Genomic DNA, 27,317 nt, shown 5'->3' on the forward strand with positions numbered 1-27,317 from the left:
GTTCTTATCCCTTGCTTGCTAACTAGCCAGCTACAGCTAACTTACAGTCAAGTCAAACAGTGCAGACAGAAAACAGCAAAGTAGTTGCATTTGTTTACTCTGTTTTCTACTGACATTTATTTGAATACATCCATAACAATGAGCTAATGATGAAGGCGCGATTTCACCTGGCATAGAAAATGTGCTCTCTCGTCAGGACACTGTTGTTCAGAGGAGCTAGCCAACAACACAGCTAAACACAATCACTTCAAACTGAAGCTGGAAAGACTGCAAACTAGCTGCACTTCATTTCGTTTTACTTGCTTTTTATTGACATTTCTTTGTATATATCCATAAAAATTATGCCAGCTGATTCATGATTTCGACTGCCTGCCTGTCTGTCTCGTCCCGACTCCCGACACGTTCATTACTATGGGATAGCTAGAGATCGAATTTGAATATTGAAACAATGTTGCGAATGTCGGAGAGATTAAGTAAGGTTTATACAAATATTCGTTCAAATATGCAGTCATAACGCTCAGGAAGGAGACTCGTTCTGTCTCCTAGAGATGAATGTACTTTGGTGCGAAAAGTACAAATCAATCCCAGAACAACAGGAAAGGACCTTGTGAAGATGCTGGAGGAAACAGGTACAAACGTATCTATATCCACAGTAAAAACGAGTCCTATATTGACATAACCTGAAAGGCCGCTCAGCAAAGAAAAAGCCACTGCTCCAAAACCACCATAAAAAAAGCCAGACCACGATTTGTAACTGCACATGGGGACAAATATCGTACTTTTTGGAGAAATGTCCTCTGGTCTGATGAAACAAAAATAGAACTGTTTGGCCATAATGACCATTGTTATGTTTGGAGGGAAAAGGTGGAGCTGAAGAACACCATCCCAACTGTGAAGCACGGGGGTAGCAGGATCATGCTGTGGGGGTGCATTGCTGCAGGAGGGACTGGTGCACTTCACAAAATAGACGGCATCATGAGGAGGTAAAATTAGGTGGATATATTGAAGCAACATCTCAAGACATCAGTCAGGAAGTTAAACTTTGGTCGCAAATGGGTCTTCCATATGGACAATTACCCCAAGCATACTTCCAAAGTTATGGCAAAATGGCTTAAGGACAACAAAGTCAAGGTATTGGAGTGGCCATCATAAAGCCCTGACCTCAATTCTATAGAAAATATGTGGGCAGAACTGAAAAAGCGTGTGAGAGCAAGGAGGCCTACACACCAGATTCAGTTACACCAGCTTTGTCAGGAGGAATGGGCCAAAGTCACCCAACTTATTGTGGGAAGCTTGTGGTAGGCTACCCGAAACATTTGACCCACCCAAGTTAAACTATTAAAAGGCAATGCCAAATACTAATTTTGCATATGTAAACTTCTGACCCACTGGGAATGTGATGAAAGAAATAAAAGCTGAAATAAATAATTCTCTCTACTGTTATTCTGACATTTCACATTCTTAAAATAAAGTGGTGATCCTAACTGACCTAAGACAGGTAATTTTTACTGGGATTAAATTACAGGAATTATGAAAAACTGAGTTTAAATGTATTTGGCTAAGTGTATGTAAACTTCCGACTTCCACTGTATATGGCATCTTTGGGACATTTTATTGTTTTACAGACCTCCTCAAACATTTTAAGCCATCATTGGGCTGTATGTACCAATTATTTATGGTAATATGGCCATGTGAATCGTGTCCAGTACAGCCCCATACAGCTGGTTGGCGGCTGTACAAAAACCCTCAGACTTGATAGAGCTTCATACTACTGCGATGAACTTGATCAACCAAGTTGATTTCACCTGTTGACTCTCTCTCAATCTTAACATTAAGCCTTAACATTAAGATGTCATGTAATTTCCTTATTTTTGTTATTAGTGATATATTGGTTTAATAAATGCATCCTTATCACCTTTACCTTTTATGTTATGCAACCTGCTTATGATCTCTCTGCTTTGTTGCAGAACCATACACAAATTCAACTTTACCATGTCAAACCACAAGTCCTTAATAAATATGTGAACTTTGGCACTATCTCTGTCATCCGTTTTCTCTCTGACCGGAGCAGAGCAACCCTGGTGATATCTATCCAACCAGTTACCTATCTTTGGTTCTTAGCCTACGTTTCAGTGGCCATTTTGGAAATGATTGCCAGGGGTAATGGACAAAATCTGATATAGCACTATAACCAGAAATACTTCTTTAGACATGACCTAGCTGTGCGTGAAATTTGGTGGCTCTATCACAAAGTCCACAATTTGTTTATTTAGCCACTGGACTATATTCAAAATGACCTCAATTTGACCCCTATTAAGGTCTTAAGAGTACTTTTTTGTCTTTATTATCTGTGGGGTTTATTTAGTGGGTAAATACATTTTTATATTGTTTGGGATGATTTTACCCTATTTTCTTCTAACAGGAAATCTGGAGTGGCAGCCAATTATATTAAGGCCAGGCCAGGCTTCCCAGACTGCCTCCAATCTTCCAAATGTTCTTTAAGGTATCTATTAGTGTACCAAGTTTGATATTTGTATCATAAAATTGAACAATTATTTAACCTATCCGCAGGACTATTTGACCTTCTGTCTCTCATAATCACCCCATTTGACAAAGCTGGTCTTACTTTTTACATGATGCTTCATTAATGACATTCAATTTCTATGCTAGCTTGGATTTGAATCAAGAGATCAAGTTACATCCAAGATATACAATTTATTAACCTTTTATTTGGTACAGACCAAAGATTTATGTGAAGAGAAATTATATGAATTATACATTTTATTCCAGGCCTCACAGCAACAAAGCATAAAATATTAAACACATAGTCTTGAATTATGAGGTAAAGATGAAGAAAAAAGAAGACGGACAAAATGGCTGGATAAAAAATAGATGAACAGGCGTTCTAATAATACTCTAGCTAAAAGTGCCTTCTGATGCCTTCTGGGAGTTGAAAGCAGTGTGCTGCTAAAAACACTGAAGCATTTTTGTGGTATGACAAAAAAAGTACAAATATTAATCACAGAAATACAGAAACGGTTTTTGCTCTCAGATAAAGTTTAAGTTTTAGGTGTCATATGAAAATGAGTTTCACACAATCGAATCCATCATTGAACAGAAATAATAAATGGTATAATACCAAAACACAAAAATAATAATTGTGATTGTTATGCACATTTTAAAGCATGATTATATTCATTCATTTGTAATAACATTTGGAAGGCCCACACATGACACGACTATGTGTCACAATATTTGCCCTCTGAACATTCATCTGAGTCTAATTAATTGAATTGGACAAATAGTTTGTTGACACAGATTTTCAATGAGTTTTGTTTTACGCTCCTTGTTCTGAGAATTTTCATAGCCTATTTGTCCCTTAAAAACTTCTCAAATGCACTTAGTGTTAGTGACACCTAGTGGGGCTAGGTGTCACCTAGTCGTCTGTTGATTGTGGAGTTCTCCCTTGCAGTAAGAAACAAAGTAATAAACGGTCTTGTTCCTTACATGGAGTTAAAAGTAGTTTTAATTTAAAAGGGAACTCAAAGCCATTTTTATCAAATTCTTTAAAAGCATCAACCTTTCACAATATAAAACATTGAGTGAAAACGCTTGTGATTGTCTGTTATATGGTCTTTATTTCTTGATTAATCCTGCAAACATGGTTTCATGAGTGTTGTTGAGACGAGGCAATGTGGGCGTAAAAGGGGTGCTCCACGACCAGGAGAAAGGTCATATGACTGTGACTCAGTAACAGGATGCCCTGTCCTGTTCTCAACAGGCCCTTTGGCTCATGGAGAGCAGGATGTTGGCACTGAATTCATCAATTGTATTTTAACACAGGGATAAGCATGCTTGTATCACTTTGAAGTTAAATTTTTTAGTCCATGTTTTTCATTTGTATACTGCAGAATCAGTTCAATCTGTAAATATGGACAAATCGAATCAACAAATTTTCTCAAATTCTAAAATAAATCTATTATAACGGCAATAGCTCAAGAGGAGCAGGGAACGTATTAAAAGCAGAGGTCTCCCTAAACTACATATAATGACAGCAAGTCAAGCTTCAAATTACGTTTTGGTTTGTGTGAACACGGGTCTCATTCACAGCTTCAATGAAAAATATATTGTTTTCTCTTGTGTCCTGTTTCGCCTGTATCTTCTTCAATAAGAAATTCATTCTTTTTTCCTCCTGCATTTTGAAGAAGGATGCAGACACTTTCCTGCGGATGCGCCTGGCGTAGACCTCCAGTAACACCATGATGTAGCTCACCAGACAGAGTAGTCCCAGGAAGACCCTCACTCTCAGGTCTGGTGCAGAGGGCTCAATATAACAGCGTAAAGCCTCTGGGCTAAATGTCCAGTCATACTGCTTGTGGAGGTTTGCCAGTTCTATATCCCTACAGATAGCTGGGATAATACATAGACCTGGAAAGCGCAGGTGAATCTGTCAGAGAAAAGAGAATACAGTCCCCATTTGTCCACTGTGTTATTCAATTTCTATATCATCATTGATCTCAAGGCTACACATTATATAATGTCACATTATGTCCTGTGATGTGCCCGACCTCATATAGAAAAGTACTGTATCAATATTGACCTACCTTATATTTCACAGCTATGCTGACAGATGTAGCTGGAACATCCAGCAGCCAAGGCCCACTCACTGTAACTAGATGGTACACAATGTGATCCAAAACCATTATGAAGATAATAACAATAAAATACAAAGTCACCACTACTATGGGAGCAAGACATTTGGTAAATTCCTGTTTTGTTATTTTACAACTTGTGGAATTAACCATATTTTTCAAGTTAGTTGGCTCTATCTGGATTCCATCCTCAGATGCTTTTTGCAGCAACTGTCTGGTGATGTAAACATTGTCAAACTTAACTGAAATGACATATGACTTCAGGTAGTAGGCTGATTCAACTATCAGGTAGATTAGAAAGATGGCCGCCAGAATCCTGTTTGACAGCAGTTTATAATCCTCCAGCAGTTTATTGGCACGTGAAAAGTCACTCTCAATCTGTTTGCTTACAGTAACAAACATATTTTTGACCTTTGACACATCAATGTGTGTAAAATGATCAAATTTCCTCAACCTGTTAACAATATTCAGTTCTTCCTGTTTCACTTTGATAGCCTCTCTAACAAGATCTCTCTTTGCTTCTTGAAACAGCTCAGATGAGTTTAAAAGAGAGTGGACAAAACCTTCAGAGGTGCACTTTAAAACGTGCATCACCACTCCCATGTTAACGGTTATGTTAAGGATGATGCTCAACACTAACACAATCACAGAGGTGGAAATGATCAGCTTGCGCCCCTGTTTGGTGCCCAGAGTGGGCAGGATCATAGTTAGCACACAACGGAGAGGATGACAGAGGAACGAGAGGAAAAGGATGGCCACGCTATAGATGCAGGCAGCAGTGCTGGAAGTACCACTGTCATATCTCAGGATCTCTGTCATCCAATGGTAGAGGAGACCACCAGTCACCATGGCGATAATGAAACACATAGAAAGTAATGTCAGGACCTCCTTGGCAGCCTGGGTCGGTTTTGAGTAAACATCCCACAGATACTGTAGAGTGGTCTTCATGGCACCCCAAGGTTCTTGCCTGAAAACCAATGATTGTGTGAATTCAAGTTTTATTAGTTGTATGTACAGTATACACATGGTATACACCATCAAACGAAGTGCTTACTTGCAGGCTCCTCGACAATGCAACAACAATAAGAAATAATAAAAGGTAAGAATACGAACAATAAAGTAAATGGCTTATTAGAATAAACTAAACATGAAACACATTTTAGAATTGCACTGTATTATAACTAGGCTGTGAATTTGATCAAACTGCAATATCCACCATTCTGACTATCATCATGTATTGTTTTAATATCAACATTATACAAGAGAAGAATAGCTTATTATTGTGTAATTAACACTTTAATAAGCCAGCTTTCTTAATTTCACAAGAAGGGCATAGCACAATTCACTGTGAAAATAATATACATTTCACCATAACATTAATTTCTTTAATCATCTTATAAATAGCTGTCCAGTAACCTAATGTGTCTTTCACTCAAAAGACTGAAAAATGAACACCTACCTCAATGAAAAGCCAAAGCCCATGCACTCAGTAATGCTCTTCATTCTCCTTGGCAACAGTGCATGTGAAGTTACACAGTTGTCTGATGGGGGTAACTGTGAAGTTTGATACAAGAACTTATCATGCATAGTCATTGCCACATAGATGTGTAAGACGGTTCCCAAAGGGAACAGAAGGGCTCTTGCTCATGCTCACATGCTGACACACACTCACTGACATTGACAGGCATAACAAATCAACACATGATGGAACATGCAATACTTGGTGACTAATCATTTAGGGAAGTACTGGTGAGTTAAAAGGTTCTATATGAGCATTGTGGTATCCTATTTAAAGGTCGAAAACGTAACCCCGTGGGAGGTCATACTACTACTGACTGATAGGAGGGGGGATTGCTATGATCTGGGAAACTATGAGCGTGTGAGCAATTGTGTCGAGTTTTCCAAAATAAAATGTTTAGCTGGGGCTTTTTTAATTTCCTTTTATATTACAGTCAATTAATACGTATATTTGAATGGTTGAGCATCAAGGTTGAGCGGTTTCATGTTGTGGTACGACTTGTCAAACTTCCTTTTCCAAAATGTTGTGTATTCCTTTTCCAACAAGTTCTTCTATTTAACAAAGTGTCATTGTGTTCTGTTGTAGTTTGTCTCATTTAATGGCGGCTCCAGCAATGACCCTTCCTCTCTTACACTGAGTAACTACTTCAGAGTTCTGCTGAGTTAACCATGTGCCAGACCTTGAGACTTTACATAGCCAAATAGACACTATAAGGAATGTACAGCCCTTCACCATTCTTTAGAGAAACAGGGGCCAAAATATCACCGCTTGGTTCCAGACACATGTAGAAATTGTGTTCCAAACCAATTTCAATGCAACTTTCTTTCAAATGTGTTGTTCGCTTGTTTGTTCGCCTCATTTGGCTTATTGGGTATCTTGTTTGGTGCTATCAGGCATAAGGCTGTTGAATGAGCCTTGATTCCAGTACATTTTATGCTGTGTCACCTGGGTCAATGATTAAAACTAAAAAGGACTATAGTGGCATGGCCCCCGTCTGAATATCATCTCATGGTTTGAGTTGCTCTGTAGTATATATTACTGTGTGGCATGTCTGTCGGTGCCTGCTCACTGACATCAGCTAAATATACCAATTCCATGGATTGACGAAAAAAGAAAAGAACCCATTTGCTGTTGAGTTTTATTTGGTAACAACAGTAGTATTAAGAAAATAACAAAGCTCCAAAATGTGCATTGATAAACCTAAACGTACTACACAAAATACAAACTACGGTAGAAAATGGTTAATTAGATTTCCACGTACCACATTTCAAATGATTACTTCAAATGAAATAAGATCAGAAAATCACAATTTGTGTATTTTCAAAGACATGATGAAAAGTAAAAATGACCTTCTGTGTGTAACTTAGAATTTATTAAAACATGTGCAGTCAGTGACCCCATGGGCTAGGTAAGTATCTTTCCATTAATAATTCACAAACGCCTGTTGTGCATCAAGACAGTCACAGATTATCCTAACTAAAGATCAATGGAGGATCAAAAGTTCAAGTGTGATTTACTAGTAGGTGGCATACTTGGAGGTTGAGCGTTCAGTGTGATGAAATGGATTGGGTCTATTATCATCAAGCAGACTGCTAACACCCTAATCAATAAGGATTATCCTCACAAACACTATCTAGGGAATGTTACAGTGACAATTGAGACAGACACTCGCAAAGTGGCACACTTGAACACCAGAGGTCACTAAGATGCAAGGCATTTCAGCAAGCATAGCGACAGAATGATGACACAGACATCACCGGTGTCCGGACAAAAACGGTGTCCGACATGACTTGTTGTATAACTGTGGAAGAGAATGTAACAACAGACAGACCAACCACTGTCTATTCTGTCACCCCCTGCCCTGCCCAAACAAATTAACTTCAAATGGAAACTTGGCATGGGGACCTAAAACAAACCAGGACAAAACATTGGACACATCTGGGAGACCAGGGGTTCGTGGCATGTGACAAGCAAGAAAATTAGCTGATAGAACTTAGTATAATCTACACGACAGAGGAAGTAGAGCACAAGGAGAGCCTGAACAACAAAAAAATCTAAACTCATATAGTATACAGTAGGCAAATGGAAGAATCTAGAAGTGTACAGTACATTCGCAACATGGTATAGCCATCACACCATAGGCTAAATAACTTAAAGTAATGGCTAATGCTCCCCAAATCTATAGTTGACTTTTGTACATATTCAGAAATGCTGCTCTAGTATTTACTATATAATACCGTGTAATACTTTGCATTGGATAAGCTTCAGATCTACGGTGTGCAGTGTATCACAAACTAGTAAGGTTGAAAGGTGGGACGGAGGGGAATTGTATATCTGTGACAGTACTGGACATGTTGACTGGACGGGCCCAGTCTGGATAAGTCTCCAAACTGAACATGGCACGACCCCAAGTGTTCATGGCCAGAGAAACTGATAAAATGCCCAAAATGTTCATCACAAAGCCCGTTTTCACCTGGGAACAGAGAAACCAAACAGATGTAAATCATCTATCTACTAGGATAGAGTATGTTTAAGTTTAAGAACAGTCTGAAATATGGTCACACAGTATATTGGCGTGAGGATCTTACCATGTCCTTCACCAGAAGATGGCCAGACGCAAAGGCAATGGAGTTGGGAGGGGTGGAGACTGGCAACATGAAGGCAAATGAACATCCTGTTGTCGCAGGTATCATGAAGTAAAGAGGATTCACCTTGACAAACATGGCCTGTAGAGAGGAGACAAACACAGTCATTGATATTATTTTGCAGAAATATTGTGTTAATGGAGAATAATAATACTTTGAAACAGTTTTCTGCAGATTAACACAAGTAACACAAATGAACAAAGAGTGTGTGAATCCACATCGCATTCAATAAGTGGCAACGATATTCCAAATTCTTAGTAAAGTACTTGGCTTAGAAATGTCGCTGGAGATAAGTAACTAGGGTGCCCTTGTCAGGGTGATACTGGATGATACTGGTTGGGTGATATTATTGCTTAGATTTAACAATACTGTAAGACATTGGCACAGACAGACGAAGACAACTGGTTACTGATAACTGTGGTTAATGTCCAACAGACCAAACAGCCACGGTACTAAACTGACAGATCTGTTGACCCCATGACAAACACTAAAAAAGTAAATTGCTGTGGGAGATTAGAGTAGAGAGCATCAACTTCCCCATTATCTTTTCCCATGGGGGGGATTAGTAATACAGTGGAGTTCAAGGCTTTATGGTACTGTAGTTCACAAGGGTATTCAAAAATACTACACACAAAATACGCCTTTCTTCAAAATGAGTGCCGACTGACCTCTTCATACCCACAGGGTACTTCATTCTTAATAATGGAAACATCTAACTAAATGTTGAGTGTTGTGGGCATGTCATACAGTAGCTGACAGCTCACCAGTTCAGCGATGACGGGCAGGAATATGATAATGGTGGCGGTGTTGCTGGCGAACTCTGTGAAGCAGGCCAGGAAAGCAGTGATAAACATGACTGCCACAGCAGGAGGGACCTGAGCGATAGGCTGGAGGTAGGCTCCTATCCACGCCGCCAGTCCTGACTCCTACACCACAGGGACAGAGCATCAAGACAGCCCTTGACTCAGTAGTAGCAGAAATAGGTCAGAAAGTATAGAAATCACCACACAACAGCTATTCGAATGTACACAAATGAGAATGTGAGTTAAAGGGATTTCATATCTATGGTGTGCACCCTTAAACATGAAAGGGGTTTACCCCTAGAGATCTTAAGGATTAATGATTCTATATGTAAATGATATGGTTTTACCTCACATCCCTTGGCCATGGCAAAGCCTCCACCCAGCAACAGAATGATATTCCATGGGACACATTCCTGTGCTTTCTTCCATGATAGTAGAGGAACATATGGAGTATTTGGTGCTGTGGAAAACATGACAGGGTATGAAATCGACATCTGCCCAACAGACAAATCCAGGTCAACCACCCAAATATCAGAATATCTAACCTGCAAGGAGCTTTGAAAAGAGGCAATAAAAGAAGAGCTGCAGCTAGGGGTTAGTGGTCAAAGTAACGGTTATCGAATCAAATTTGATTTGTCACATGACCCGAATACAACAGGTGTAGACTTATAAGCTGTTAACCAACAATGCAGATTAAATAAAAAATAAAAGTAAAAAATAATTAAAGAGCAGCAGTAAAATAACAGTAGCGAGGCTATATACAGGGGGTACAGGGGGTACCGGTACAGAGTCAATGTGCGGGTGCACAGGTTAGCTGAGGTAATTGAGGTAATATGTACATGTAGGTAGAGTTATTAAAATGACTATGCATAGATAAAAATAGAGAGTATCAGCAGCGTAAAAGAGGGGGGTGGAGGGGGCAATGCAAATAGTCTGGCTAGACATTTGATTAGATGTTCAGGATTCTTATGGCTTGGGGGTAGAAGCTGTTTAGAAGCCTCTTGGACCTAGACTTGGCGCTCCGGTACCGCTAGCCGTGCGGTAGCAGAGAGAACAGTCTATGACTAGGGTGGCTGGAGTCTTTGACAATTTTTAGGGCCTTCCTCTGACACAGCCTGGTATAGAGGGCTGAGACGCAAAGAAAGTTCAAGGAGAGGGGCTACAAGAATGATCAGATTAATATTGCCATTGAGAAAATTCAAAACAAAACGAGACATGACCTTTTTCAAGGTCAGTCTCGCAAAAAGACGCATTCTTGCGTTCTAACTACCCGCTAAACAAAGTGCTCTGAACAAATTAAGGGAATTGTTCACAAACATTGGCACATCCTAAAATCCGATGATAGTCTCGGTAATGTGTTTTCGGACCTTCCCTTGGTCGTATTTTCGCGGGGCAGAAATCTCATAGACCAATTGGTAAACTTTGATTTACCACCCCAAGATATTTCTGAACAACGTCTATCTACTAGATGGAAAATACAAATGTAATGGCTGTGCTCAATGCAATGGCACTTATAAATGTAGATCCTTCAAACACCCACAAACAGGGAAATCGATCCCAATAAAAGGTGTTATTACGTGCTCCACTAAGGCAGTTATTTATCTTATAACTTGTCCTTGTGGTAAAAAGTATGTAGGTAAAACAAAGCGTGAATTAAAAGTACGTATCTCAGAGCATCGTAGCACCATTAGGTGTAAAAACTTTACTTATCCAGTTGCGGCCCACTTCTTGGAGGCAGGCCGCTAGATTTCGTCTCTGCGTTATATTTGCATCGAACGTGTCACCATCGCTAGGAGACGGGGTGACCTTGATAATTTATTGTTAAAACGAGAGGCTGCCTGGATCTTTAATTTAAAGACCCTTGCTCCCTTCGGTCTCAACGTAGACTTTGATCTGAAGCCATTCTTGTGATTATTGTGACTTTGCCATTGTAATTGTTTGTAAGCTTGTGTAGTCAAATTAATATATGATCGTATGCTATCCATTTGTTGTTTGTATGCTGTTCTTGGCATGACATTTGATGATGATATTAGACCATTCTTGGCCATGATTACAGACACCTGTGTCTTTTGACACTATATAAACGAGTCATCCCGCAGTGTTTGTGATTATACCCTGATGAAGACAGCTTGGCTGTCGAAACGTTGGTAATTACATTTTTGCATCTGAGCTCCTAGAGTGTGCGGCTCTCTCTTATTTTCAAGTTTTCTACTCCGCTAGCCAGCACCTCATCTTAATAGGTGTGCGTTTCTTTTTCTTCTAGATAGAGGTCGTGGATGACAGGAAGCTTGGCACCAGTGATATGCTGGGCCGTACGCACTACCATCTGCAGTGCCGTGCGGTCGGAGGCGGAGCAGTTGCCATACCAGGCAGTGATGCAACCCATCAGGATGCTCTTGATGGTGCAGCTGTAGAACCTTTTGAAGATCTGAGGACCCACTTAGTGGACAAAATAAGACTGGTTGGGGTTTTGTTTCTGTCTCGGGTACCGCTCTGCCGGACATTTTTCATTTGTCAATAAGTTAAATGTTTTGCCCGGCAAAACATAAAGTTGTGAATATAACTAATGTTCCCTGAAATGAGGGAACGAGGTACAACATCACTATGGGGAGTTGTGCTTTTGTTGTACAGAGTGAACTGACTGAAAGGGAACTATTACTTCACAGGCTAATTCTTAACACACCTACTCAAAATAGTTTATAATAAAGAACATTAAAGAGCTCAATGCCAAACGTGTACATGTTCTAATCTCGCTGGAAAAACATGAGGGTAGAAAATGAAAACACTGGTATTTCTGTTGCATAAGAAGTTGTGTGCTATGTTAAACCAGTGGGTGAACACAGAGCAAAGTACACAGAGCAAACCAAAGTGTGGCAACACATTTTTGAGGGATTAATAATAAGGGGCGACAGTCTTACCTCACGACGGGACTCTGCTCAGACTCACTAATCTACGTCATTAACATTCCTCAGGTTATTTACAGTACTTTACAACAGAGCCAATACAAGTTCTGCTTCAGAAATGGATTAATGAAATTACAAAAAAATTATTCTGCCTTAATAGGAGTCAATGTTACTGTAATTTCTGTCTGATGAGGCATGACTGAATAATAATGTGACTTTAAAAACCCAGATCTACAGTGCATTCGGAAAGTATTCAGACCCCTTCCCTTTTTCCACATGTTGTTACGTTACAGCCTTATTCTAAAATTGATAAAATAAAATACTCCTCAATCTACACACAATACCCCATAATGACAAAGAGAAAACAGGTTTTTATAAAAAAATTAAAACAGAAATACCTTATTTACATAAGTATTCAGAACCCTTTGCTATAAGACTTGAAATTGAGCTCTGGTGCATCATGTTTCCATTGATCATCCTTGAGATGTTTCTACAACTTGATTGGAGTCCACCTGTGGTAAATTAAATTGATTGGACATGATTTGGAAAGGCACACACCTGTTTATATATGGTCCCACAGTTGACAGTGCATGTCAGAGCAAAAAACACACCATGAGGTCTAAGAAATTGTCCAAAGAGCTCTGAGACAGGATTGTGTCGAGGCACAGATCTGGGGAAGGGTACCTGTCACGCCCTGACTACCTTTTGGTAGTTGTGGGTAGGTGTCTTCGTTTGTGCATGTATAGCCTTACGGTGCTTCACATTAGTTTTTGTTGTACTATTGTTTTGTTGCGACATTTGCAAATAAAGGAAAATGTACGCTAACAACGCTGCACCTTGGTCCATTCCATACGACGATCGTGACAGTACCAAAACATTTCTGCAGCATTGAAGGTCCCCAAGAACCCAGTGGACTCCATCATTCTTAAATGGTAGAAGTTTGGGACCACCAAAAACCAGATGGTCACTCTGACAGAGCTCCAGAGTTCCTCTGAGGAGATGGGCAAACCTTCCAGAAGGACAGCTATCTCTGCAGCACTCCACCAATCAGGCCTTTTAGTAGAGTGGCCGGACGGAACCAACTCCTCAGTAAAAGGCACATGACAGCTGGGTTGGAGTTTGCCAAAAGGTACCTAAAGGAACCTCAGACCATGAGAAACAAGATTCTCTGGTATAATGAAACCAAGATTGAACTCTTTGGCATGAATGCCAAGCGTCACGTCTGGAGGAAACCTGGCACCATCCCTACGGTGAAGCATGGTGGTGGCAGCATCATGCTGTGAGGATGTTTTTCAGGGGCAGGGACTGGGAGACTAGACAAGATCAAGGGAAAGATGAACAGAGAAAAGTACAGAGAGATCCTTGATGAAAACATGCTCCAGAGTACTCAGGATCTCAGGTTCACCATCCAACTGGACAACGACCCTAAGTACACAGACAAGACAACGTAGGAGTGGCTTCGCTGCCAAAGGTACTTCAACAAAGTACTGACTAAAGGGTCTGAATACTTATGTAAATGTGATATTTCATTTTTTAAATATATATACATTTGCAAAAATGGCTAAAAACCTGTTTCTGTTTTGTTATGATGGCATATTGTGTGTACATTGATGAGGGGAAAAAATGATTTAATCAATTTTGGAATAAGGCTGTAACCTAATAAAATGTGGAAAAAAGTCAAGGGGTCTGAGTACTTTCTGAATACAATGTATACAGCTGCTTCACTCCATCTAATCTTTTGATTTGAAAATATACAGTTTTCTCTATATCAGTACAGAAAGGCTGTATGATTTGAGACAGTGGTATTTCAAATTTACATATTCTAAAAATGTATTTCTCATTATTTGGGACATATCCTTTCTGGTACTGACCTCTAGAATCAAACCACCAGCTAAGAGAGGGCTTTTGGGAAGGGAAGAAGAATAGGATTGACACAATGATCACTCCAGTGGTCGCATCTGACACGTACCTGCAGGAGGAAGAGAATGAAAGAAGAGGAAGTCATGAAGCGGCTGGTTTCCTCAAGCCTCTAGTGAATTATACAGACATATCCTAGTTAGCGGGCAGTGGATTGTCAGCTTGTCTCTCTTACCCTTTGTTGAAAAACGTGGACCATCCAGTTACAAATTTAGGATCTCTTGTAAACAGGAGAACGGCAAACAAAATGAAAAAGAATGCGATGGCTCCTTCTGCAAAACTAAAATGGAAGATAGGAAATTATTGTCTCAGGAATTCTACATGACCACCGACATATACCAGAGGGTCTAGAACAGGGGTAGGGTCTAGAACAAGGGTAGTCATCTTTAGTCCTGGAGGGCTGCAGCAGGCGTTTTGTTCCATCCCAGCATTAACACACTGATTCAAATAAACAATCTAAAATGTGAACAATGTGGCCCTCCTGAACTAGAATTAGCCACCCCTGGTGTAGGGCATGATTTAAGACTGGAGCATGTTGCCTGTGATTTAGTCTAAAGATATGTCCTTACTTTATGGGGCCTAGTTTTCTGTAGTCTTCATCAATCACGGCCTCAGCCTTCGCCTCTGCTTGTGCTCTTTCGTCCTGTTTCTTCACACACAACCTGAACACAAAAAAATAGTATGAAAATAATGTGGCAATATCTGACAGGTAGAAGAATGTATTACTCCATACTACTTCAAAAAGTGTACAGCAACAAATCCTAGAACTCTACTAGACTGCCACATGTCAACATCTATGGTTACATTTTTATTTAACACTGATGAGGTGATGTACTTAGATCTGATTTCACCATCATACCGTGTATTCAAGCCCCCATAGAGGAAAGAAATCCATAGCCATCCCAAGATGAGGAAGAACACCATGAGAGGAAATGCGAATGCAAACCAAGAGCCAAAATTGATCAAGTCGCACTCTGGGAAGTAACTAGAACACAAAGAAGCAACTGTCAGAAATGGTACAGCAAATGTGAATAAAGTCGTTTTTTATGGTCTAAATGTAACATGTTATTCGTACACAGCTATTTGCCAGTTAAATCCTAACAGGCCTTTAAGAGGGACGTCTGAAGTTCTACAATGTCTGAAACATCCCAGTACCTGTGTCACTTGTCTCGTCTTTTTTCATAATGGTTAAAAGTTTGTAAGTTGTACAAAACCCTCTACTAGACCTCCTCAGAGAGACATTGTCACCTTATTGCTCTATCCGATGGGCCTGAGAGGGTATGTTCAGATGCAGTAGGAGAAAGTGAGATCAGCCAAGTCTTCAACTTGGGTACCTCTTAAGTTGTCCAATGAGGATGAGGTTTGGTGCAGTGCCTGTTAGGGTGGCAGTCCCTCCGATACTGGCAGCGTATGGGATACATATCAGGAAGCCTTTCCACACCTTCATCTGGTACTCGGACTCTGTCCTGATCTCCTCTGCAGTACTCCCATCTGAACGCTCCATCCGATCAGGTCTGAAGATATAATTATACCAACATTAGTAAATAGCTACACGATAACCATGAATCCTATTCTAACAACATGAGAGCTTCAATGGTTCAGTTTGTTTGTGTTTGCTTTCTTACCCGTCTATAGACAAGATCTGTTTTTCAGAGGGCAGTGCATGCAGCTTTACTCGTGCTTGACCTGATGGATGTTGAAGTGAACAGGTTGTGTTAGAGTTATTCTCTCCATTGTTTACTCTGCGGTGACAAATGACAAAATATATATTTTTTTAAGGACAGGTTTAGACGTCATAACAATTCCATATTGAAGACCAATTTGAACGTGATTTAGGAGGTCATCTAAGTGTAAATAAAGGCTACATTTTTAAAAATTAAAACAACCTCTACTGAGAATCAACACGTTTCCCATGAACCAATTACTGTGATGCTACAGTATCCATAGCTATAGAATGAATGAGACAAGCTATAACAGAGATATTTAAACATTTCTTTCTCATCAAAGCCTGTGAGTTCCAGTTTTCTAAGTAGGTTGTCTTTAGGCCTTCGTCATATTTAATATATGACTTGAAAGGCGGCTAATATGTTTAATCAATTATCATTTGAATATTGACATGTCGTGCACCGAAGTTCCATGTGATGGAACAGGTAGTTGTAAAAAAGTTCACACCTTCAGTTACCTATTACAGTTTTAGTGTGGAAATATCACTCTTGGCTTTAGAAAGTTGAAGTACAGTATGTTTGTTTTTGTAAGCACTTCAAGCAATTTGCATTGCAGTGTCGAAAAGACCAAATTTGTCCTGGCTTGGCTACTTAATATTTTTTTATCTTTTCACTCGATGTACACTACTGGTCAAAAGTTTTTGTACACCTACTCATTCAAGGGTTTTTCTTTATTTGACTATTTTCTACATTGTAGAATAATAGTGAAGACATCAAAACTATGAAGTAACACATATGGAATTATGTAGTAACCAAAAAGGTGTTAAACAAATCAAAATATGTTTTATATCTGAGATTCTTCAAAGTAGCCACCCTTTGCCTTTATGACAGCTTTGCAAACTCTTGGCATTCTCTCAACCAGCTTCACCTGGAATGCTATTCCAACAGTCTTGAAGGAGTTCCCACATATGCTGAGCACTTGTTGGCTGCTTTTCCTTCACTCTGCGGTCCGACTCAACCCAAACCATCTCAATATGTTTGAGGTCGGGGGATTGTGGAGGCCAGGACATCTGAGGCAGCACTCCATCACTCTCCTTCTTGGTCAAATAGCCCTTACACAGCCTGGAGGTGTGTTTGGTCATTGTCCTGTTGAAAAACAAATGATAGCCCCACTAAGCCCAAACCAGATGGGATGGTGTATCGCTGCAGAATGCTGTGGCAGTCATACTGGTTAAGTGTGCCTTGAATTCTAAATAAATCACAGACAGTGTCACCAGCAAAGAACCCCCACACCATAACACCTCCTCCTCCATGCTTTACGGTGGGAAATACACACACAGAGATAATCCGTTCACCCACACTGTGTCTCACAAAGACACGGCGGTTGGAACCAAAAATCTTCAATTTGGACTTCAGAACAAAGGACAAATTTCTACTGGTCTAATGTCCATTGCTCGTGTTTCTTGGCCCAAGGGAGTCTCTTCTTCTTAATGGTGACCTTTAGTACTGGTTTCTTTGTATCAATTTGACCATGAAGGCCTGACTCACCCAGTCTCCTCTGAACAGTTGATGTTGAGATGTGTCTGTTACTTGAACTCTGTGAAGCATTTATTTGGGATGCAATTTCTGAGGCTGGTAACTCCAATGAACTTATTATCTGCAGCAGATGTAACTTTAGGACTTCCATTCCTGTGGCAATCCTAATGAGAGCCCGTTTCATCATAGCGCTTGATGGGTTTTGCGACTGCACTTGAAGAACCTTTCTTGAAATTTTCCGTATTGACTGACCTTCATGTCTTAAAGTAATGATGTACTGTCATTTCTCTTTGCTTATTTCAGCTGTTCTTGCCATAATATGGACTTGGTCTTTTACCAAATTGGGCTAACTTCTGTATACCCCCTACCTTGTCACAACACAACTGATTGGCTCAAATGCATTAAGAAGGAAAGAAATTCCACAAATGAACTTTTAACAATGCACACCTGTTAATTGAAATGCATTCCAGGTGACTACCTCATGAAGCTGGTTGAGAAACCACCAAGAGTGTTTAAAGTTGTCATCAAGGCAGTGTCTATTTGAAGAATCTCAAATATAAAATATATTTTGATTTGTTTAACACTTTATTGGTTACTACATAATTCCATATGTGTTATTTCATAGTTTTGATGTCTTCACTATTATTTGACAGTGTAGAACATAGTAAACATAAAGAAAAAACATTAAATGAGTAGGTGTTCTAAAAACCTTTGACTGGTACTGTATATGGGACAGTTGGAGAAACCCTACACAGCAACTCACCCTCTGTCTCGTCTTTCACCTTACAGTTTTCCTTCAGAGTGTCCAGGTCTCCAAAGAGACTCTCCAGGATGGCGTTAGCAATGGGAAGCATCATGGCCGTTGTTGCGGTGTTACTGAGCCACATGGACAGGAAGGCAGAGGTGATCATCATTCCCAAAATCAACCTGCATAGAGAGATGTACACATGGGTCCGGAGTAAGTGGAGTGGCACATCAATACATTTAATCTTTCTGATAATATGATTATGTAGGCTATATTTTGCCATATGCAGGGCATTCACATTAGATGATGGAAAATAATCCCAAAATATAAATTATGATGAATTTATTACTGTTGTATATGGCGATATAGTCTTCTCACCAGGCTGGTTTGACTCCAACAATCTTAAGAACTTTCAGAGCTATTCTGCGATGCAGACCCCATTCCTCAATAGCTGATGCCATAACAAGACCACTGAGAAAGAGAAAATTGGTATCGAGGAAGTACTGGGGGCAGACTTTTTTGGATGGAAGAATTCCCATGGTTGGAAAGAGGCAAACGGGTAGCATGGCAGTGACAGCTAAGGGAAGAGCCTCTGTGCACCAGAACACAGCCATCAGCAGCACCACGTACAGGCATTTCCCCTCCTGCAAAACACAACAGAAACATGCTGGTGAACACCCAAGAGGAAAAGCCAACTGTACCATTTACAAAGGTGATCTATTTAATTCATGTTTGTTTCGTGCTGTGGAAAGTTAAATGTACAAGGAATGTACATTTTTAATGTGACTGGATTTGCAAAATTAGGGGGAGAATTGTAAATGAAAAAGTCTTTGAAGTTATTAGTAAGGGCTCAGATTGGGCTGTGGTTATGATTAAGAAGGGGGGATGGAGTTAAGCCAATTTATGGATGTAAGGATTGTGTTTTTAGACATATGATGGAGCAGGGCCATGTCCTATACACTGGAATAACATGATCACCCTAAAACAGATCAAAAGTATAGAATTGTAGGTTTTAATCTAATGGGGCTCTTCTTAGGATCCTGATTCTAATTTCAGTGAAGACCAACAGATATCAGGTTAAAGGGTGTTCTTGTTCAAGTTTAAAGGCAGGTGTGGATATTAATGATAATATCAGTTTTAGGCTTGATATGGTTTAGCAATTTGGTTAAGGTATAACTTAAAAGTTGAATCTACTTCTTATTGGTAAATTAGAGGAATAAATGGTTACAGTAAGAATATCTGTGCATCTTTCAATAACCACGTACCTTTTCTGGTAGCCCGAAAAGTAGCGGGAGAAGAATAAGTGGAGTGAGGAAAAGAATAAGTTGTTTCTTGACACACCAGAGTTTCTTAGCGAATGTTGATATGGTTTCCATTTCCATGTCGAATATGAGCGTCAAAGCTCGTTATGTTACGCTTTAGTGCTGAACTTGACGCCTCTATCTCTTTTATTACCTTGACTTTGTTGTTTTTGCACTCTTGGAGAAGCTTAACTATTGGCTTACAGTTTAACTCCTAACGCGTTGTTCAAGTTATTATGGATGTGCGCAAATTGTACTTGAACCAATGACCTTGCTTGAAGTTATTAAAGGATAAGAGCAACATGCCTCTGTGCCATTAAATGTCAGGACCTTTAAGCAGAATTCATACGTTTGGAGAAAAAAATGAAGACCAACTACATGGAGACTACTATTGTAATCAGTAACATTTGATCAAACACAGTTTACGTAGTCTAGTTGTTTTTTGTAGATAATTGAAAGATAGGCCTATGTCCTATTGCATATGCTGGATAAAGAGGTGACTTCAGTTCATTTGTAATTTCGTTGGCGTCTCCCACAATTGCGCGCACAACAACGCAATATATAAGATGTTCTTTTATTAGTCCATAGAGATGGAAATTTGTCTTCTACTTTTTTCTACCCAAACCTTCCGACACACACACACACATTGGCCTACACACTAGTGATGCGCGTTTTCCTCATAACCCGCAGTCCTCGGGGTTTTACCCGCACCTTGGGTGGTTTATGGTCATGCAACATTGTGTGGATGAAGGGTGGGTGGCGTATAGGTTGGTGGGTGGCGTGTAGGTTAAATAAAGGTAAGAGGATACTTTTTTTTGTTTAAATCTATGAATGTATAATTATTGTGCAATTGATATATTTAGGCTACAAAGCGTTTTTTATGTTAGGCTATATGGCATTAGTGCGTAAACCTAGACTTTAGGGCCTAACTGTTGGCGCGCCAAATAGCCCACGTGCCAATAGCCGAATGCTTTTGGGAACGGGCTGAAAAAGTTAACGTAGATCCACTGAGGCAAAAAGGACAATGTCGGCGTTTAATTCAATAAGAGTAAAGCTGCGAAATGGAGAGTTGAAAGAGAAGGGAGTGGCAGAATAAATATTTATGGGAAAGGTAAAAGAGGATGATAGTACCTTGACCAGCTAGGTTATGTGTGATGATTGTGAGGCACTATACAAATTCGACAGTCACAAGACGGGGACTTCAAATAGGTATGGTATGTCAAGGGAACTTTTAAGACTACTGTTCAGATGGGTTCAATGGAAACTGAAATCTGGACACTGACTGTAGATCTATAACCTCTCACATAGCCTTAATATCAACTCCTGCAGAATTAAGCATTTCTTGCAATAGAATCATATAGGTCTACTATACGTAGGCAACATTTCGTCTTTGCAACAGGAGTGGAGAAAATGACGGAATTCGTTCAGCATCTTGAGAGAATGCGAATGACATTTAAATACTGTCTGTAGAGGTGCTGTCTTTATCAGCATCATAAAAGCGGATCGTTTTTCAACCACATAAAATATGCATCCAAGCCGAACTGAAATCTTATCAGAAACATGTTGGGTCATTTTCACATCTTTATATTTCATTATAACCGGGCAAACTGATGGCATTTGGACATTTTGCACAGAAATTCGTTCTCGTTTTTTTGTTTATGTTGTTAGTCCTATTGCATGTTCTCAACGGTCCCTAAACGTTTGTTCTGCAAATGAAGCAGAGATGACAAAGAAAACTTTTTACCGATGTCAACTAGATTGACGCATTCATTCTATCGATTTATGACATTATTCTGCTGTGCAAGGGTTTATTTAGTTTTCTAGAGAAACTGCTATGTATCTAATTACAGACAATTTGACTAAGAAATAGCCTACCAAAAATGTCCGAAATTATGAGCAGAAACATATCTAAATCATGCAAAATAAAATATTGCACCCCTGTCAAAAAAAATCGTTCCTCCTTCTCTGACAGCAGCCTACTGTGCATTTTCTTATATTAGCGGTAAGGGTCTGATACAGGCCTCAGATTTTCACTTTATCATATTGTAGGCGGATGCCGATGGGTTGTTAGCAACTGCCGGTGGATGCAGATGGGTTATTAGCAATTGTGGGTACTGAGCCACTACTACACACAAGGTTTAAGAGGCTGCAGCAGAGGACTCCAAATGTTCCTATAGGCCTAACCATCAATGATATTTCTGCAGGGACAATGTGGAGTGATGTGGAGTGGGCCTACTTTTGTTACATCTGCTCCTGTCACGACCTTTACTGCTTATCCTGTGTCTCCTTGATCTGCCGCCACTCCCCCAGTGCTCTCTCCCTCTCCCTCTCTCTCTCTGTGTGTGATTGTGTGGGTGGAGACAGGTGTGCTGGAGTCAGAGAAGATCCCCACCAGCTGCAATCTGTTCCATAATCAAGACCTCTACAAATACTCAGTCCTGTCACTTCCACACTGCCAGATCGTAATCTCTGCCCAGTCAGTCTACGGTTCTAGCCGTTTGTTACGATTTAGATCCTGTTGTGCCCGTTTTCCTTGCCTCACTCCTGCTATTCTGGCCTGGATTCCCCTCCGGACCTGCTTACCCTGTCCCAACCCCTCTCGCTCCAGCCACAGCCTCCTTCAATAAATACCTGGGTTACTTCATTCCAGTCTACTTGTCTGAGCCTGCTCTTGGGTTTCCCTGTTCCACTCCGCATAACAAATTTAAGCTACTAGCTCTCACAGTCGCATGTCAGAATTAGACATTCCTCCATGTTTCACAAACATAGAAACAACTTTGAAATTTTAACTTCAAATTTCGAAGTGTTTAAGTTTACATTTAGGCATTCACTTTTAAGGTTAGGGTTAAATTCAGTCATTAACTCCAAAATCTTAAGGTTGGGCATTAACTCCTAATTCCTAAACTTCAAAAATGTTTTTCTATTGGAGGATTCGAACCTGCAACCTTTGGAATCAGATGCTTACTGGTGCCCCTAGTAGCCAGTTTCCATGTCATCTCCCGACATCTTCACACATGGATGGACCTTGAATACTGACTTGTATCATGGGTGAGCTGGCTTGTTTTAAAAACAAAGTCATAATTATGACTAAACCCTGCCTACTTCTAAAATGTATATTCTTAAAATCTGATTTTAAACCTAACACTAACCTTAACCACACTGCTAACCTTATGCCTAACCCTTGCTCAAGCACATTTTTACGATATAGTCCATTTTTACATTGTGGCTGTGGTAACTAGTGACAACTGACTGCTTTGGCACTTCTCAAAAGAAGGTAATGGCAGGCTCGCTTCTCTCCCACGGGAAAAGCTCCCTCTATCTTTGACTTTCTAAAGCCATTCATAACTACCCTGGCCTGGCAAGAAACGGTCTCTGCTGGCACCAGTCTGATGGCCTCATAGAGGTCAGAGCCAACCCTCTATTTCTCTTGATCACAGGAATAAGTAGCGCTTTCCACTGTTGAACTATTCTCTGCGATGCAGAGGTGCCATCTAGTGTCAACATGTGTCATACATAAAAACTGAAGGGAAAAAAACGGTTTGTGGGGTACACTCCCTTCCATATGTATTTGGACAGTGACGCTACACTGTTTTGTTTGGCTGAATAATCCAGCATTTTGGATTTGAGATCAAATGTTTCATATGAGACTACAGTAGCCTACAGAATGTCACATTTGACTTAAAGCAGTAATCAGCAGTAGAAACAACACCAAACCTGCCTCCTCACCGCTGGTTCCGTAAAAAGCTGAGGGATGGGGGCCGGAGAAATTGAATCACTCTCAAATTCATAGACAGAGTTATGATGCAAGGGTTGAAAATCCATGATATCAAAATATTGTAGTTTTAACCATGTTTTGTTTACATTTTATTTGTTTACAGACATTGGAGTAAAATACAGTTATATTTTGGGTTCTGATGGGGTATGACAGTTGAACTCAGCTCATGAGTTATATTCATCAAGAATCAAGAATCATGAATTTATAGGTCAAAAAATTGATGTACTGAAGTAACAGCTGATTGTACCTTTAAGGGTATTTTCATACCCGATTTACCGTTTATAAATTAAAGGACTTTATCTATTTAATACCCCCAAGAAGTCATAAGTATTTTTGAAAATGTACTTATGGTGTAGGAAAGCAGTCAAAAGTTTAGTATTTGGTCCCATATTCCTTCCACACAATGACTACATCAAGCTTGTGATCTCTAAAACTAGTTGGATGCATTTGTGGTCTGTTTTGGTTGTGTTTTGGGTTATGTTTTGCCCAATAGTAATAGCTATAGAACAGATTCTTCCAACTATAGAACATAATCAGAATGACAAGGTAGATGCAGGTCACTGTAAGTGAGAAGATAGTTAGAGACTCAGTCAGCCATAGGCGCTGGCAGTGGACTAACCATAGCCTCGTCCCCATGCTGATTGTGTCTGATGAATCAGATTAGACCATGACATAGTCATAGTGGTTTACCCTTAGCAGACAGTGCAACTAAGCAACTCTACTCTAAGATTGAAAACAGGTACAGTGTCATTACGTATTTTATCACAGATCAATTTGTTCCATTCAGTTATTCCAAATGAAATAGTGAGTATGAAGTACTCATATCGAAAACCTGGGTAGACTTCGGCAATTCCCAAAGGACAGGTTTCCCCCCTATTTTTTGCTTCATATCAAATCAAATCAAACCTTACAGTGAAATGCTTACTTACGAGCCCCTAACCAACAATGCAGTAAAAAAAAATACAAATAAGAAAAACAAATAAAAGTAACAAGTAATTGAAGAGCAGCAGTAAAATAACAATAGCGAGACTATATACAGGGGGGTACCGGTACAGAATCAATGTGCGGGGGCACCCGTTAGTCGAGGTAATTGAGGTAATGTATACATGTACGTAGAGTTACTAAAGTGACTATGCATAGATGATTGTCACGTTGTGAAAGATCGGGAGACAGGTGCAGGAATGTGTAATATTGACCTAAATTACAGTGTGCAATGTAAAGGCACAAGGACGAAGACCAAACAAACACGTATACAAAATACAGAGTTGAACCCAAACAAATGAGTGAGGAGTACCTCAAATAAATACACGGGGTGAGACCCATACTACCTACGCGGGACGAGTCCTGGAAAACACAAGCGTGCAATGATACACCATGGGATAAGACCCGTAATCATAGTGCCTAGAGGCCGATGACGTAGACCTCCGAAACTGGTGCACGGAATGATCAACAGTACCAGAGGGATCTGTGACAGATGATAGCAACAGAGAGTAGCAGCAGTGTAAAAGAGGGGGGTGGGGGCAATGCAAATAGTCTGTGTAGACATTTGATTAGATGTTCTCCGAGCCTTATGGCTTGGGGGTAGAAGCTGTTTAGAAGTCTCTTGGACCTAGAATTGGTGCTCCGGTACTGCTTGCCGTGCGGTAGCAGAGAGAACAGTCTATGACTAGGGTGGCTGGAATCTTTGACCATTTTTAGGGCCTTCCTCTGACACCGCCTGGTATAGAGGTTCTGGATGGCAGGAAGCTTTGCCCCAGTGATGTACTTCGCCGTACGCACCTCCCTCTGTAGTGCCTTGAGGTTCAGAGACTGAGCATTTGCCATACCAGGCAGTGATGCAACCAGTCTGTATGTCCTCGATGGTGCAGCTGTAGAACCTTTTGAGGATCTGAGGACCCATGCCAAATCTTTTCAGTCTCCTGAGAGGGAATAGGTTTTGTCGTGCCCTCTTCACGACTGTCTTGGTGTGCTTGGACCATGTTAGTTTGTTGGTCACCAAGGAACTTGAAGCTCTCAACCAGCTCCACTACAGCCCCATCGATGAGAATGGGGGCGTGCTCGGTCCTCTTTTTGCTGTAGTCCACAATCATCTCCTTTGTCTTGATCAAGTTGAGGGAGAGGTTGTTGTCCTGGCACCACACGGCTGTCTCATCTTTGTCGGTGATCAGGCCTACCACTGTTGTGATCAGCAAACTTTATGATAGTGTTGGAGTAGTGCCTGGCCGTGCAGTCGAGTGAACAGGGAGTACAGGAGGGGACTGAGCACGCACCCCTGAGGGGCCCCTGTGTTGAGGATCAGCATGGCGGATGTGTTACAGTTGAAGTCAGAAGTTTACATACACCTTAGCCGAATACATTGAAACTCAGTTTTTCCACAATTCCTGACATTTAATCCCAGTAAAAATGACCTGTTTTAGGTCAGTTAGGATCACCACTTTATTTTAAGAATGTGAAATGTCAGAATAATAGTAGAGAGAATTATTTAATTCAGCTTTTATTTCTTTCATCACATTCCCAGTGGGTCAGAAGTTTACATACACTAGCATTGCCTTTAAATTGTTTAACTTGGGTCAAACGTTTCTGGTAGCCTTCCACAAGCTTCCCACAATAAGTTGGGTGAATTTTGGCCCATTCCTCCTGACAGAGCTGGTGTAACTGAGTCAGGTTTGTAGGCCTCCTTGCTCGCACACGCTTTTTCAGTTCCACACACAAATTTTCAATAGGATTGAGGTCAGGGCTTTGTGATGGCCACTCCAATTCCTTGACTTTGTTGTCCTTTAGCCATTTTGCCACAACTTTGTAAGTATGCTTGGGGTCATTGTCCATTTGGAAGACCCATTTGCGACCAAGCTTTAACTTGCTGACTGATGTTGCTTCAATATATCTACATAATTTTCCTCCCTCACTATGCCATCTATTTTGTGAAGTGCACCAGTCCCTCTGCAGCAATGCACCCCCACAACATGATGCTGACATGATGCTGCCACCCCCGTGCTTCACTGTCGGGATGGTGTTCTTCGGCTTGCAAGCCTCCTCCTTTTTCCTCCAAACATAACGATGGTCATTATGGCCAAACATTTCTATTTTTGTTTCATCAGACCAGAGGACATTTTTCCAAAAAGTACAATCTTTGTCCCCATGTGCAGTTGCAAACCGTAGTCTGGCTTTTTTATGTTGGTTTTGGAGCAGTGGCTTCTTCTTTGCTGAGCAGCCTTTCAGGTTATGTCGATATAGGACTAGCTTTACTATGGATATAGATAATTTTGTACCTGTTTCCTCCAGCATCTTCACAAGGTCCTTTGCTGTTGTTCTGGGATTGATTTGCACTTTTCGCACCAAAGTACGTTCATCTCTAGGAGACAGAACGCGTCTCCTTCCTGCGCGGTGTGACGGCTGTGTGGTTCCATGGTGTTTATACCTGCATACTATTGTTTGTACAGATGAACGTGGTACCTTCAGGCGTTTGGAAATTGCTCACACGGATGAACCAGACTTGTGGAGGTCTACAATTTTTTTCTGAGGTCTTGGCTGATTTCTTTTGATTTTCCCATGATGTCAAGCAAAGAGGCCCTGAGTTTGAAGGTAAGCTGTTTAAAGGCACAGTCAACTTAGTGTATATAAACTTCTGACCCACTGGATTGTGATACAGTGAATTATAAGTGAAATAATCTGTAAACAATTGTTGGAAAAATGACTTGTGTCATGCACAAAGTAGATGTCTTAACTGGCCTGCCAAAACTATAGTTTGTTAACAAGAAATGTGTGGAGTGCTTGAAAAACAAGTTTTAATGACTCCAACCTAAGTGTATGTAAACTTCCGACTTCAACTGTACCCTTACCACCTTGGGTCGGCCCGT

General features: G+C 40.4%; 2 protein-coding genes across 2 annotated transcripts; both read right to left on the bottom strand.

Annotated features, from left to right (window-relative positions):
* Nucleotides 1-2,797: 2,797 nt before the first annotated feature.
* LOC112221524 (osteoclast stimulatory transmembrane protein) lies at nt 2,798-6,189 on the bottom strand. Its single transcript, XM_024383653.1, has 3 exons — nt 6,112-6,189; nt 4,605-5,619; nt 2,798-4,447 (listed from the first exon to the last, which is right to left on the bottom strand). Exons 1-3 carry the CDS (start codon nt 6,153-6,155, stop codon nt 4,067-4,069), a joined length of 1,440 nt encoding a protein of 479 aa, XP_024239421.1. The 5' UTR covers nt 6,156-6,189; the 3' UTR covers nt 2,798-4,066.
* Nucleotides 6,190-7,292: 1,103 nt separating this feature from the next.
* LOC112221860 (solute carrier family 13 member 3) lies at nt 7,293-19,825 on the bottom strand. Its single transcript, XM_024384251.2, has 13 exons — nt 19,650-19,825; nt 18,763-19,028; nt 18,403-18,566; nt 16,065-16,125; nt 15,774-15,953; nt 15,299-15,424; nt 15,009-15,101; nt 14,615-14,719; nt 14,394-14,491; nt 9,967-10,079; nt 9,581-9,742; nt 8,760-8,897; nt 7,293-8,644 (listed from the first exon to the last, which is right to left on the bottom strand). Exons 1-13 carry the CDS (start codon nt 19,764-19,766, stop codon nt 8,459-8,461), a joined length of 1,809 nt encoding a protein of 602 aa, XP_024240019.1. The 5' UTR covers nt 19,767-19,825; the 3' UTR covers nt 7,293-8,458.
* Nucleotides 19,826-27,317: the final 7,492 nt, after the last annotated feature.

Source organism: Oncorhynchus tshawytscha, linkage group LG22 (genome assembly GCF_018296145.1).
Source record: "Oncorhynchus tshawytscha isolate Ot180627B linkage group LG22, Otsh_v2.0, whole genome shotgun sequence".
NCBI classification, from domain to species: domain Eukaryota; kingdom Metazoa; phylum Chordata; class Actinopteri; order Salmoniformes; family Salmonidae; genus Oncorhynchus; species Oncorhynchus tshawytscha.